The following is a 12,263-nucleotide window of genomic DNA, read 5'->3' on the forward strand; positions in this document are numbered from 1 at the left end:
GAGGCAGGGGAAGGAGTGGGATGGGGGGCAAGAGTTGGATACTTGGGGCATTGGTGGTGGAAAATGTCCACTGGTGGAGGGATGGGTGTTCGATTATTTTATGACTGAAACTCAAATATGAAAGCTCGGTAACCGTATCTCACAGCGATTCAGTAAATAATTAAGGAAAATATTCCTGTCTAAAAGCAAAAAATAAATAAATATAGGAAATGATTCTATGATATACTGTTCACAGTTTGAGATCTCTGGAAGGTACTTATACACAGCAGAAAACTCCCTGCCTTTCTGTGTTCATCTAAACAGCCGCCTCCCATCCAGGTGTTAACCTCTCCTTCCACCTCAAGGGTACACAGACAGCGAGCACCTTTCCCCAGGTGATTACAGAAGCCCAAACAGACTGTCTGCTTCCTAACCGGGGTTCTGCCGCACACACAGGGAGCCTGTGCACTGCTAGTAGAGGGGTTCTTTGTTTTTGTTTTTGTTTTGGAGCCATACCTGGCAATGCTCAGGGGTTACTCCTGGCTCTGAACGCTGGGATCACTCACTCCTGATGGGCCTTGGAAGGGAGTAGATGGGATGTCAGGGATTGAATCTGGGTCAGCCGTGAGGAAGGCAAGAAGTCTACCCTTGGGACTGTCCCGTGGGCACCTAGCAGAGAGGTTGTGTAGCTCCAGCTTCTGTAGCTTTTGGTGAAGCTCTAATTTCAGTGGCTACCCTGACTTCTGAATTATAAAAGATCTACACCCCACAAGAGAAACTGGTGGGTTTTTGCTATGTTAGTAGAAAACAGAGCTAAGAAGCTATTAATGAAATTCATGAAAAGAAAGAGCTTTATTCTTGATGACAGTGAAAAAAAAATAAAGTGACTTACTTCTTTAAACCAAATAAAAAGCCACAAATCTTATCATCTTACAGTATTAGATTACTGGAGGCCGACTTTTACATTTGCAAAGTAAAAGAAGAGGAGTGAATTAAAGGATGGTTTTGAGATAAACTTCACTTTCTTGGAGAGGATCCCTAGGAATTCAGGCTGTTCCCCATCCAGGGTGCCTGGATGGGGGTGTCACAAGTTTCTCAGTTCAGGAGCAGAGAAAGGCAGGCAGAGTCACAACAGCCAAGTCACAGCCTGTCACCATGGTGCTGTGGTTTGCAGAGGCCCTCAAACAGATTTACTGAGCTACGAGTTGTGCTGAGCTTCTGAAAAGCACTGTCAGTTTGTCAGTTGCTCTCGTCTCACTTAAGGGTTTGAAAAAAAACCAGGCACATGCAATTGCTTAACATGTTGACATCAAACCAAGATTGCCCCCAGCTTCTGTCCACCAGTTTCATCAAGACCATACCCACCATGAACTGAAGCTCTAACCCATTACTAATCCTGTGGGTTCCAAGGTTAAGAAAGAGCTGTTTCCAACCACCTTTTGATTTGGACCAGCTGAAATTCCAGCAGAACCAAGGGTCCAGAATCTTCCTGAAGACTTACTTGGAATTATCTTTATTTCTTCTTTTCATTAACCATCACTGGAAGACTAAGTTCTTGCCTCTGTCTTCTCTCATATCCCCTTAATGCACTCTGCCCACTCCCTCTCTCCTCCCACCCCCATTAAACCACTTTGGCTTCCATTCCTAACCTCCTTTGTTAGGAAGTAAGTAATTGGTGGCTCTATTCATCCTTCTTTGACCCTTAAAACTAGGCAACATCTTACCTGTTAGATGTCTCCATTGATTCATTTATTTCACATCACAGCATTACCTATTTACAGTGTATTTTCTGTTCTATGTCATAAACTCCATGAGAGCAGAAATTATGTCTGCCTGACTGTTAAGTGATGAAAATTTAACATAGCTACTGGAATGTAACTGGAATTTAATAGATATTATGAAATAAAAGAGGAAAGAGATGGGCAATGAAAAATGAGTTTCTAAATTAGACTTCTGAACATACTTTCCAGGAGAAACATTGTGATCATATGATGTTGGCTTTGCCTCAACTAGAGCATAGGTTACATGGTTCTGAGAGCTGGCATGGATCCTAACCACCCGAGGTCTATTTTTCTGCCAAGAAAAGTACTGTGAGTCTCAGTCACATGTTGATAAATAACCTTTACAGGCTGCACTCTTCTGTTCTATGTTCAAGTTTAATACTTCATACTTAAGTATCTGAAGCCTTTTGATCTCAAATGACTGATTCTCAAGAAAATTCTGTGATGTCATTTGCCCAACATAAAGTACAACATTAAAATCATGTTCTAAACCTTGGACTAGTTGCTGAGGACCCAAAAGAAAGAAGACATCATTTTTATGCCCATTTTTCATATTCTGGACAAGAGAAAGATACTGATGACCTCATTTTCATGTGAAGTTATAAACTCTGTGCTTAAGTTCACAGTCATTAGTTATGGTATGTGATCTCTGGCATAATGTTTCCTAGTAGTTAAACTTCTGGATGCTACGTTGTTTGAATTTGGCTCATTGGAAGATGAAGATGAAAACAATCCCCTTTGTTTTAGTGTTGTTTTTCTTTTTTAAAAATAAATCTTGGAGTCTGGAGCAATAGCACAGCAGGTAGAGTGTTTGCCTTGCATGCGGCTGACCCGGGTTTGATTCCCAGCATCTCATATGGTCCCCCGAGCACCGCCAGGAGTGATTCCTGAGTGCAGAGCCAGGAGTGACCCCTGAGCATCACAGGGTGTGACCCAAAAAGCAAATGCATAAATAAATAAATAATCTTAAAAACATATGACTCAGGGCTGGAGAGATAGCACAGCGGGTAGGGCGTTTGCCTTGCATGCAGCCAACCCAGGTTCAAATCCCAGCATCCCATATGGTGCCCTGAGCACTGCCAGGAGTGACTCCTGAGTGGAGAGCCAGGAGTGACCCCTGTGCATTGCCAGATGTGACCCAAAAAGCAAAAAAAAAATAAAAATAAAAAAGAACTCTTAAGGGGCTGGAGCAATAGCACAGTGGATACGGTGTTTACCATGCATGCAGCCAACCCGGGTTCGATTCCCAGCATGCCATATGGTCCCCTGAGCACCGCCAGGGGTGATTCCTGAGTGCAGAACCAGGAGTAACCCCTGTGCATCGCCAGGTGTGACCCAAAAAGCAAAAAAGAAAAAAACAAAAAAACATATAACTCATCCTTTTTCTGTGTTAATCCTAGAAAATCCATATTTTCTTAATGACAAGAAAATACATATTTTGGAGCTGGAGAGATAGTACAGTGGGTAGGGCACTTGCCTGACACACAGCCAGTTCGGGTTCAATGTCCAGCACCCCCATATGGTTCCCCAAGTCCCACCATGAGTGATCGCTGGGCACAGAGCCAGGAGTAAGCTCTGAACACCACCAGGTGTGACCTCCAAACCCAAAACATACAAAATTATTTTTAAAGGACACATTTTACTCGCCAGGTGAAGATGGGCATGCCAAAGTATTTAAGCAGATTGCTTACAATTGCACTGAAATCGTGGTGGATAAGGCATGTGTGTAGAACCATCCGGGTGCCAAGTAAAACGAGACCTATTTCCCTCAGGCCTTCTGAGGAGCAGGCACCACACAGGAAACCACAGAGGGACCCTGAGGCAAGTTTCTCAGTACCAATATGTAGGGCCTTGCTCCATAACAGGCAACAGCTTAAATAGTTCTTCTTTCCTCTGACCATCTGCATAGACTGGTTAATGCAATCACTTGGCTGTTCCTACAATTGCAAACTGAACTGAGAGTCTTTGTGCCATCTGGGTGGTCCCGGTAAGGGTCTAGGGTGGTAGGTGCTGTCTACAGCCAACTCCGAGGAGGTAGCTACAGCAGGCCCCAGGGAGAATCTAAAGTGCCTTCCCATAGAGCCCAGAGCTGCCTAAACTATTCCGGAGAACTCCCAAGGAACTGCAGAAAAAAAGGATTCTCTCAGGCCTGAGACCTCAGGCAGGACTTGGGTCAGGAACGGGGAAGGTGCTGGCTAAAAGGAAGAGAGGGAAAGGAAAAGCCAGATAAGCTCAGGGGTGTGGAGAGTGGCTGAGATGCCATTTTGCTCGAGCGGGCCCAGTAACGTCTCCATTGGAGACTTTGTTGTTACTGTGTCTGGCATATCAAATACTCTCGGTAGCTTGCCGGGCTCTCCGAGAGGGGCGGAGGAATCGAACTCGGGTCGGCCATGTTGGTCGCTTGTAAGGCGAACGCCCTACCCGCTGTAAGTATATATGCTATGTATTTAGTCAGTTTCCTTTTTATTGGCCAAACAGTAGTACAAGAAGACTCAATGGTGTCTGAAGAAATTGGAACTGGGCTCATTTCCTTATTTCTCTATATGAATTTTACAGATTACTCATCTTTTGTGGATATCAACTTCCTTATACATAGGGAAGTTATAAAATATTTATTTTGGCTATTTTAAATTTTTTCTTTTCTTCTCTTTTTTGGCCATACCTGGTGGTTCTTAGAATTACTTGCAGCTCTGTGGTCAGAGATCACTCCTGGCAGTGCTCAGGGAACAATATGTGATGCTGGGAACTGAACCTGGGTTGGGTGGGAGCAAGGAAAGCCCCTGGGTGGGATTAACTTCAGTCCTTAACTTGGCTTTTTCATGTGAGAACTGACATTCGTTCATTCCATGAATATTGATGGGATGTTTCAGGCATTAGCAATCAATGCTACTTCAAGAAATATAAGGGGCTGGAGAGATAGCACAGCAGGTAGGGCATTTGCCTTGCACGTGGCCAACCTGGGTTCGATTCCCAGCATCCCATATGGTTCCCTGAGCACCGCCAGGAGTAACTCCTGAGTGCAGAGCCAGGAGTAACCCATGTGCATCACCGGGTGTGACCCAAAAAGAAAAAGAAAAGAAATATAAGTTATATCAGAAAACTTCTGTGTGACCTTGGGAAAATTTTTAAATCTCTCTGAACCTTCATGTTATACTTTAATACTTATAGAAGAAAGTAAACAAATGGTTATCTCAGATCTCTTCTTGAAAGCTATCCCCCACCAACGAGTATTTACTACTCACTCAATGGAGACGATGACAGCATTCAACTCCTCAGCCATTGCTGTACACAATTCATCATAATAGCTGATTTCTAAAAGAGACAATGGAATAATCATTATAAAATAGGTTATTGAATACTGTCTATTTGTAAGTTCTGCTAACTAGATTGCTTTTAGATGGACTTACGTTTCTAATGATAAAATAATTTTTATAAAAAAGCAAACATGAACATATGTGTCAATAATAGTTAGAAGGTCCTCCATGATATTGAAGCTAAAGGCATATTCAAAGATGGAACACCACTGGCCAGGAAAATAAATGGAACTACATTAAACTAAGAAGCTCCTGAACCTCAAAACAAACAGTGACCAAAATATAAACACGGTCCATGGAAAGGAAAAAATTATTTACCCAATACCCATCTGATAAGGGGTTAATATCAAAGATGTATAAAACACTGGGAGAACTTTACAAGAAAAAAAATTCAATTCCATCAAAAAATGGGGAGAAGAAATGAACAAAAACTTCCTCAAAGGAGAAATATAGGGCCAGAGTGATAGCAGCAGGTAGGGTGTTTGCCTTGCATGCGGCCAACCCAGGTTCAATCCTCGGCATAATATATGGCCCCCTGAATAATGCCAGACGTAATTCTTGATTGCAAAGCCCTAAGCATTGCTGGGTGTGACCGCCCCCTCCCCAAAAAGAAAATACTAATGACTAAAAAAGAGGGAGGGAGAGGGAGAGGGAGAGAGAGAGAGAGAGAGAGAGAGAGAGAGAGAGAGAGAGAGAGAGAGAGAGAAGGAAAGTGCCTGTCATTGAGGATGGGGGGAGGGAAACTGGGGGCATTGGTGGTAGGAAAGGTACACTGTGAAGGGACAGGAGGTGGAACATTATATGAGGAAAACCCAATCATGAGCAACTTTTGAACTGTGTATCTCACTGTGATTCAATAAGCGAATAAATAAGTAAATGAACGGACATGGAGAGTATCATGCTGAGTGAAATGAGTCAGAAAGAGAGGGGCAGACACAGAATGACTGTACTCATTGTGGGATATGAAAATACATAATGTGAGACTAATACTCAAGGATAGTAGAAACAAGGACCGGGAGGACTGGTCCATGATTGGAAGCTTGTCACAAGTGTTGGCGCAAAAGAGCAGTTAGAATAGAAAAAGAAGTACTACGACAATGATAGTTGGAAATGATAACTCTCAACAAGAACTGAGTGTGGGAAGTAGGTAAAGGAACAAACATCTTTTGGTACCTGTATTGCAAACCAAAATAATGCCAAAAGGAAAGAGAGACCAAGAGGAGAGAGAGAGAGAGAGAGAGAGAGAGAGAGAGAGAGAGAGAGAGAGAGAGAGAGAGAGAGAGAGAGAAGGGGAAAAGTGCCTGTCATAGAGATAGGCTGGGGTGGGGGGAAGAGGAAGGCAGGATGGAAATTGGGGACATTGGTGGTGGGAAATGTACACTGCCAAAGCCATAGGTGTTGGAACATTGTATGATTAAAGGGATTTTATCCTCGGAAGATCCAAAGATTGGGCCTAAAAGAAGAAATACATGTAAAAATTTAATCCCAATCACAAGCAAATTTGTAACTGTATAACTCATGGTGATACAATAAAAATTAAAAAAAATATAATAGTTACATGGCTAAAAACCAGATCTGGTTGATGATAAAGTGCAATTATTGTAAAATAACAGGTTATTCATACTAGACGGTCTTTAAGTGTACTATAAAATAACCATCTATTTTATAGTGGACTCTGTGAAAAGCAGCATGTTAATATCAACTGTGTTTACCTTTCCAAAAATGAACAACAAATAGACAATTTCCTTTTAAAACCACATGTATAGATTTTTCTCTTTTGACATCATTCATTTGCTCTAATTTAGAAAGTCACCAATTTAGGGATTATAGTATTCTAATTAAACCCTATTTAAACCCAACACAAGACCAATTAGACATTTTGTAAGTCTCAGGATTTCTTTTCTTTGGAAGCTGAGAGACAGTACAAAGGTTGAGGTGGTCATCCAGCAATTGGCTGCTACTGCAGCAGGGCTCAAATCCCAATGCCACAACCCAGAGCCATAGTACAGTGGTTAGCGCACGTGCTTGCTCATGGCAAACAAGAGTTCAATCCCTGACACCATAAAGGGTCCCAACCCCTGTCAGGAGTGATCCCTGAGTGCAGAGCCAGAAGAAAGCCCTGAGCACTTCTAGCTGTGGGCCAAAAATTAAAACAAAAACAAAAAAAAAAATACCCAAAACAAAAACCCAAAATCCCGATACCAAACCAACCCAAATCCCAGCAACACATAAGGCCCACTAACATCTAGAACCACATGTCCCCTGAGTAGAGTAGCCCCCAAACAAAACTACAAATAAAACGAATTTATCTGTATCTTTTTTTATTTTTTGGAGGAGACAGGGTGTGGGGCCACACTCAGAGGTGCTCAGGGCTTAGTCCTGGATGTGAGTGTGCCCAGGAGTCACTCTTGAAGGTGCTTGTGGGACCATATGCAGTGCTGGAGATCAAACCATGAAAGGCAATGCCTTATCCCCGGAAGATCCAAAGATTGGGCCTAACAGAAGAAATACATGTAAAAATTTAATCCCTTCATTATTTTAAAAAATGATTTAAGTCCGTCCTTCACGCCCTACCGAGGTCACCAGTCACCCCCCGCAAGCGGCTCTCCAGCACAGCCATGGCCCCAGAAGCACAAGGACTTAATGCAGAACCCAGCAGCTTGGAGCAGAAAAGTGAAAGGACTATGCGTTAATCCAGGCAATCATTTCTGCCCAGAGGGGAAAGGGTGTTGCTCCCTTCCGCCCTCCTCCCTCTGGAAAGAAAGATGGCGGCCACATGGGAGCCTTGTGGACAGCAGGTATGAGCCGGGGGTGTGGGGGCGACTAAAACCTCATGGGAAGGGGGGCGTTCCGGTCCATCCTTCACGCCCTACCGAGGTCACCAGTTGCCCCCCACGAGCGGCTCTCCAGCACGGCCACAGCCCCAGAAGCACAAGGGCTTAATGCAGAACCCAGCAGCTTGGAGCAGAAAAGTGAAAGGACTATGCGTTAATCCAGGCCATCAAGTCTGCCCAGAGGGGAAAGGGTGTTGCTCCCTTCCGCCCTCCTCCCTCTGGAAAGAAAGATGGCGGCCACATGGGAGCCTTGCGGACAGCAGGTATGAGCCGGGGGTGTGGGGGCGACTAAAACCTCATGGGAAGGGGGGTGTTCCGGTCCGTCCTTCACGCCCTACCGAGGTCACCAGTCGCCCCCCACGAGCGGCTCTCCAGCACAGCCACGGCCCCAGAAGCACAAGGACTTAATGCAGAACCCAGCAGCTTGGAGCAGAAAAGTGAATGGACTATGCGTTGACCCAGGCCATCAAGTCTGCCGGAGGGGAAAGGGTGTTGCCCCATTCGCCCTCTCCTCTCTGGAAAGAAAGATGGCGGCCACATGGGAGCCTTGTGGACAGCAGGTATGAGCCGGGGGAGTGGGGGTGACTAAAACCTCATGGGTCGGGGGGCGTTCTGGTCCGTCCTTCACGCCCTACCGAGGCCACAAGTCGCCCCCCGCGAGCGGCTCTCCAGCACGGCCATGGCCCCAGAAGCACAAGGACTTAATGCAGAACCCAGCAGCTTGGAGCAGAAAAGTGAACGGACTATGCGGACTATGCGTTGATCCAGCCCATCAAGTCTGCCGGAGGGGAAAGGATGTTGCCCCATTCGCCCTCTCCTCTCTGGAAAGAAAGATGGCGGCCACATGGGTGCCTTGTGGACAGCAGGTATGAGCCGGGAGTGTGGGGGCGACTAAAACCTCATGGGAAGGGGGGCGTTTCGCTCCGCCCTTCACGCCCTACCGAGGCCACCGGTTGCCCCCCGCGAGCGGCTCTCCAGCACGGCCACGACTCCAGAACACAGAAACCAGTTTCTTAACTATCTGACTTTCAGTAGAAATACTTCCAGGGTCAATAGGTAAAATAGCAGAAATCCAAAACCAACATTTAATTCTTTAACCCAGCTGTAGAAAGCAAATCACTTCACAATGCTTTTTCAGCATGTCTGATTTGGGGGGGGGGGGGGTAAACTCTAAATAATAGTGGTGAATCTTTTATTGAAACAATGAATCTAATCAAAGCAGATAGAGTGTTAACTAGAATTCATCTGCCTCACAGGGACGGGGAGGGGTGGGGGTGGGGTTTTATTGGGGTTCTTCATGGTAAAAAATAAGTATTGGTAAAGGGAAATGTGTTTGATATTTGCATTACTGAGACATAAACCTGAAAGCTTTGTAACCTTTCCCACAGTGATTCAATAAATAAAAAAAAAAAATGATTTAAAAGTTGGGCTCTAAAAAAAAAAAGTTGGGCTCTGTGAAGAGAAAGACAATAACTACGACCATTTTCCAAGAAGATCTTAAAACCAGAAGACTAATAACAAAAAAACCCTCTATGTAATTTTGTAGCCATTTCTAGTCATTTCTTTGGCAGGAATGATGAATAAAAGTGATATGAAAAAGATAAGGTTGAGTCTTATCCATCTTTCCATTCCTGGCATCCCCAATATAAGGCCATGACTGAAGGTATCCAGTGCTCAGTCTCTTAGAGGGAGGGGATCGATTATTTTTTTTAATCTATCACCTGACACACATTAAGATGATCAAAGGTTCAAGTCTACATACAATTAACTTAAGTGTTTCACTGAAATTTCTGTATTTTAAGGGACCTCTCAGTCCTGGAAACACCTGCACACTCCATAAACAAATGGTGAAAACATAACAAGCAGTAAAGAAGAGAATGATAAAGGAGCCAGAAGACAGCCTGATGGTTAGGCCATGTGCCTGGTCCAGTTCCTGGAACCATGTTGTTCCCTGAGCATCCTCCGGTAAATCCCTGGAGGCCCCCAGCATTGCCAGTGTGGCCTGGGTTTCCCCAGAACTGCAGGGCCCAAGCAGCATCACATCCTATGGCCTTTGCACTGACCTGCTGGCCTGACCGGCTAAGAATCACTTGTGGAACTCCCAGAACTTCTGAGCACTGCTAGGGAGCCCACCACTTTTGTTAATATTTTAAAAGATTAAAATTTTGTTAGGGAAAGAAAAATGGCAGCTGCTCCAGAGCTTTATGGAAAGCCAGGTATGAGCTGGTCGTGATGGGGCGACTGAAACCTCATGGGAAGGGGGGCATTCCCGGCTGTCTTTCACGCCCTACCAAGGTCAGGAGTTGCTCCCCACGAGCGGCTCTCCAGCACAGCCATGGCTCCAGAAGCACAAGGACTTAATGCAGAGCCCAGCAGCTTGCGGCAGAAAAGTGAATGGACTATGCGTTAATCCACGCCACCATGCCTGCCTGGAGGGGAAAGGGTATTGCTCCCTTACGCCTTTTTCCCTCTGGAAAGAAAGATGGCAGCTGCTCTGGAGCTTTACAGAAAGCCAGGTATGAGCTGGTCGGGATGGGGCGACTGAAACCTCATGGGAAGGGGGGCGTTCCCAGCTTGTCCTTCACGCCCTACCGAGGTCACTGGTTGCCCCCCACGAGAGGCTCTCCGGCACGACCATGGCTCCAGAGCACAGAAACCAATCACATAACTATCTGACTCTCAGGAGAAATACTTCCAGGGTTAATAAGTAAAATACCAGAAATCCAAAATCAAAGACATCGTTTGATTCTTGTGACCAGCTGTAGAAAACAAATTATTTCACAATGCCTTTTCAGCATGTCTGATTTGGGGGTGTAAACTCTAAATAATAATTTTGCGTCTTTTGTCGAAACAATGAATCTAATCAAAGTAGATAGAGTGTTAACTAGAATTCATCTGCCTCACAGGCATTGGGAGGGTTGGGAGGGGGGAGTTTATTGGGGTTCTTTGTGGTGAAAAATAAGTATCGGTAAAGGGAAATGTGTTTGATATTTGCATGACCTAGACTTAAACCTGAAAGCTTTGTAACTTTTCCCACAGTGATTCAATAAATAAATAAAAAAGACATTAATAGAAACAAAAATATATTAAACTTGCTAAATTAATAAAGAATTTTTCAAAAACCAGAAAAAATTTTGTTAATATTTAAAATATTTTTAATGTTGTTAATTTGTTGGCTTTTTAGTTAAAATGGAGTTAGATCAAATGAATTATTAGGAAAAATGATATATTTTGGCCTGTATACTTTTTTTTTCTTTAGACTTACAAATTTTTGTGCTTGGGTTTTGATTATACAATGATCAAATACCCATCTCTCCACCAGTGCCCATTCTCCACCACCACGGGTGCCAGTAACCCTCCAACTCTCCTGCCCCCCCATCCCACCCTGTCTCTGTGGCAGGGCATTCCCTTTTGTTCTCTCTCTCCTTTTGGGTGTTGTGGTCTGCAAAAGAGTCATTGAGTGGCAATCATGTTCGGCCCATAGTCTACTTTCAGCATGCATCTCCCATCCTGGAAGGATCCTCCAAAAACCCTTTATTGGGTGCTTCCTTCTCTATCTGAGCTGCCCTTTCCCCTAGAATGCCCAGCTGGCCTCTAAGAAATGGAGTAATCCTCTGTAGTATACTTCTTAAAAAGAGGTAGGATGCAGAGACATAGCTCAATGCGCTGATCATGGGTTTTGCATGTAGGAAGCCTGGGTTTCATCCCTGTCACTGCATGTCGCTGAGGGGCATCACGGGGGGGGGGGGTTAACTCCTGAGCACAGAGCCATGAGTAGCCCCTAGTACTTCTGGGTATGGCCACAAAACAAAAAAAGGTATATAATGTAATAAAATAAGCAAAGTTGCTACTTAGTTTTATTATCATGGTCTGGGTTCCAGACAGCAGCAATGCTCAGGAACTACTTTTGGCTCTGTGGTCACTGGACCGAGTGGTGCTGGAACTTGAAGCCAGACCCCGAGCATGCTATGTCAACTGACTTTAAACTGAGGTGTGCTTGAAACTTTGAGCTCAAGATGCAGAAGCAGCTCTGTGACAATGAGGGCGGAGAAGGGGTTCTGATTTCCTCCTGGATAAGCTGCTCTACTTGGCTGCTACCATTTTGGGTGTGTACTGCTCATGAAAGTTATACAATAAAAAAAAAACCCAAAACAAAATTGAACTCTGGAAGATCGTTTTCTTTCTACAGCAGGATATTATTTTCATCTTTGCCTTCATAAGCAGAAGAGACAGTGGTGAATTAACAGGTAAATTCAGGAAAAAACAAAACAAAACTTGTTCTATTCCGAGAAAGAGAGAGAAAGAGAGAGAGAGAGAGAGAGAGAACCAAGAACCCCAATATACTCCCCTCCAAC

At 44.4% G+C, this 12,263-nt stretch overlaps 1 protein-coding gene across 1 annotated transcript in view; it reads right to left on the minus strand.

Annotated features, from left to right (window-relative positions):
* NCEH1 (neutral cholesterol ester hydrolase 1) overlaps nucleotides 1-12,263 on the minus strand; it is an 89,752-nt gene that overhangs the window by 17,408 nt on the left and 60,081 nt on the right. The window contains exon 3 of the mRNA XM_056110679.1: nucleotides 5,003-5,072. Within this exon, the coding sequence (XP_055966654.1) occupies nucleotides 5,003-5,072 (70 nt within the window). The remainder of the gene's footprint in view (nucleotides 1-5,002; nucleotides 5,073-12,263) is intronic.

This window comes from Sorex fumeus, unplaced genomic scaffold (assembly GCF_029834395.1).
Source record: "Sorex fumeus unplaced genomic scaffold, SorFum_2.1 ptg000010l, whole genome shotgun sequence".
Classification (NCBI taxonomy): domain Eukaryota; kingdom Metazoa; phylum Chordata; class Mammalia; order Eulipotyphla; family Soricidae; genus Sorex; species Sorex fumeus.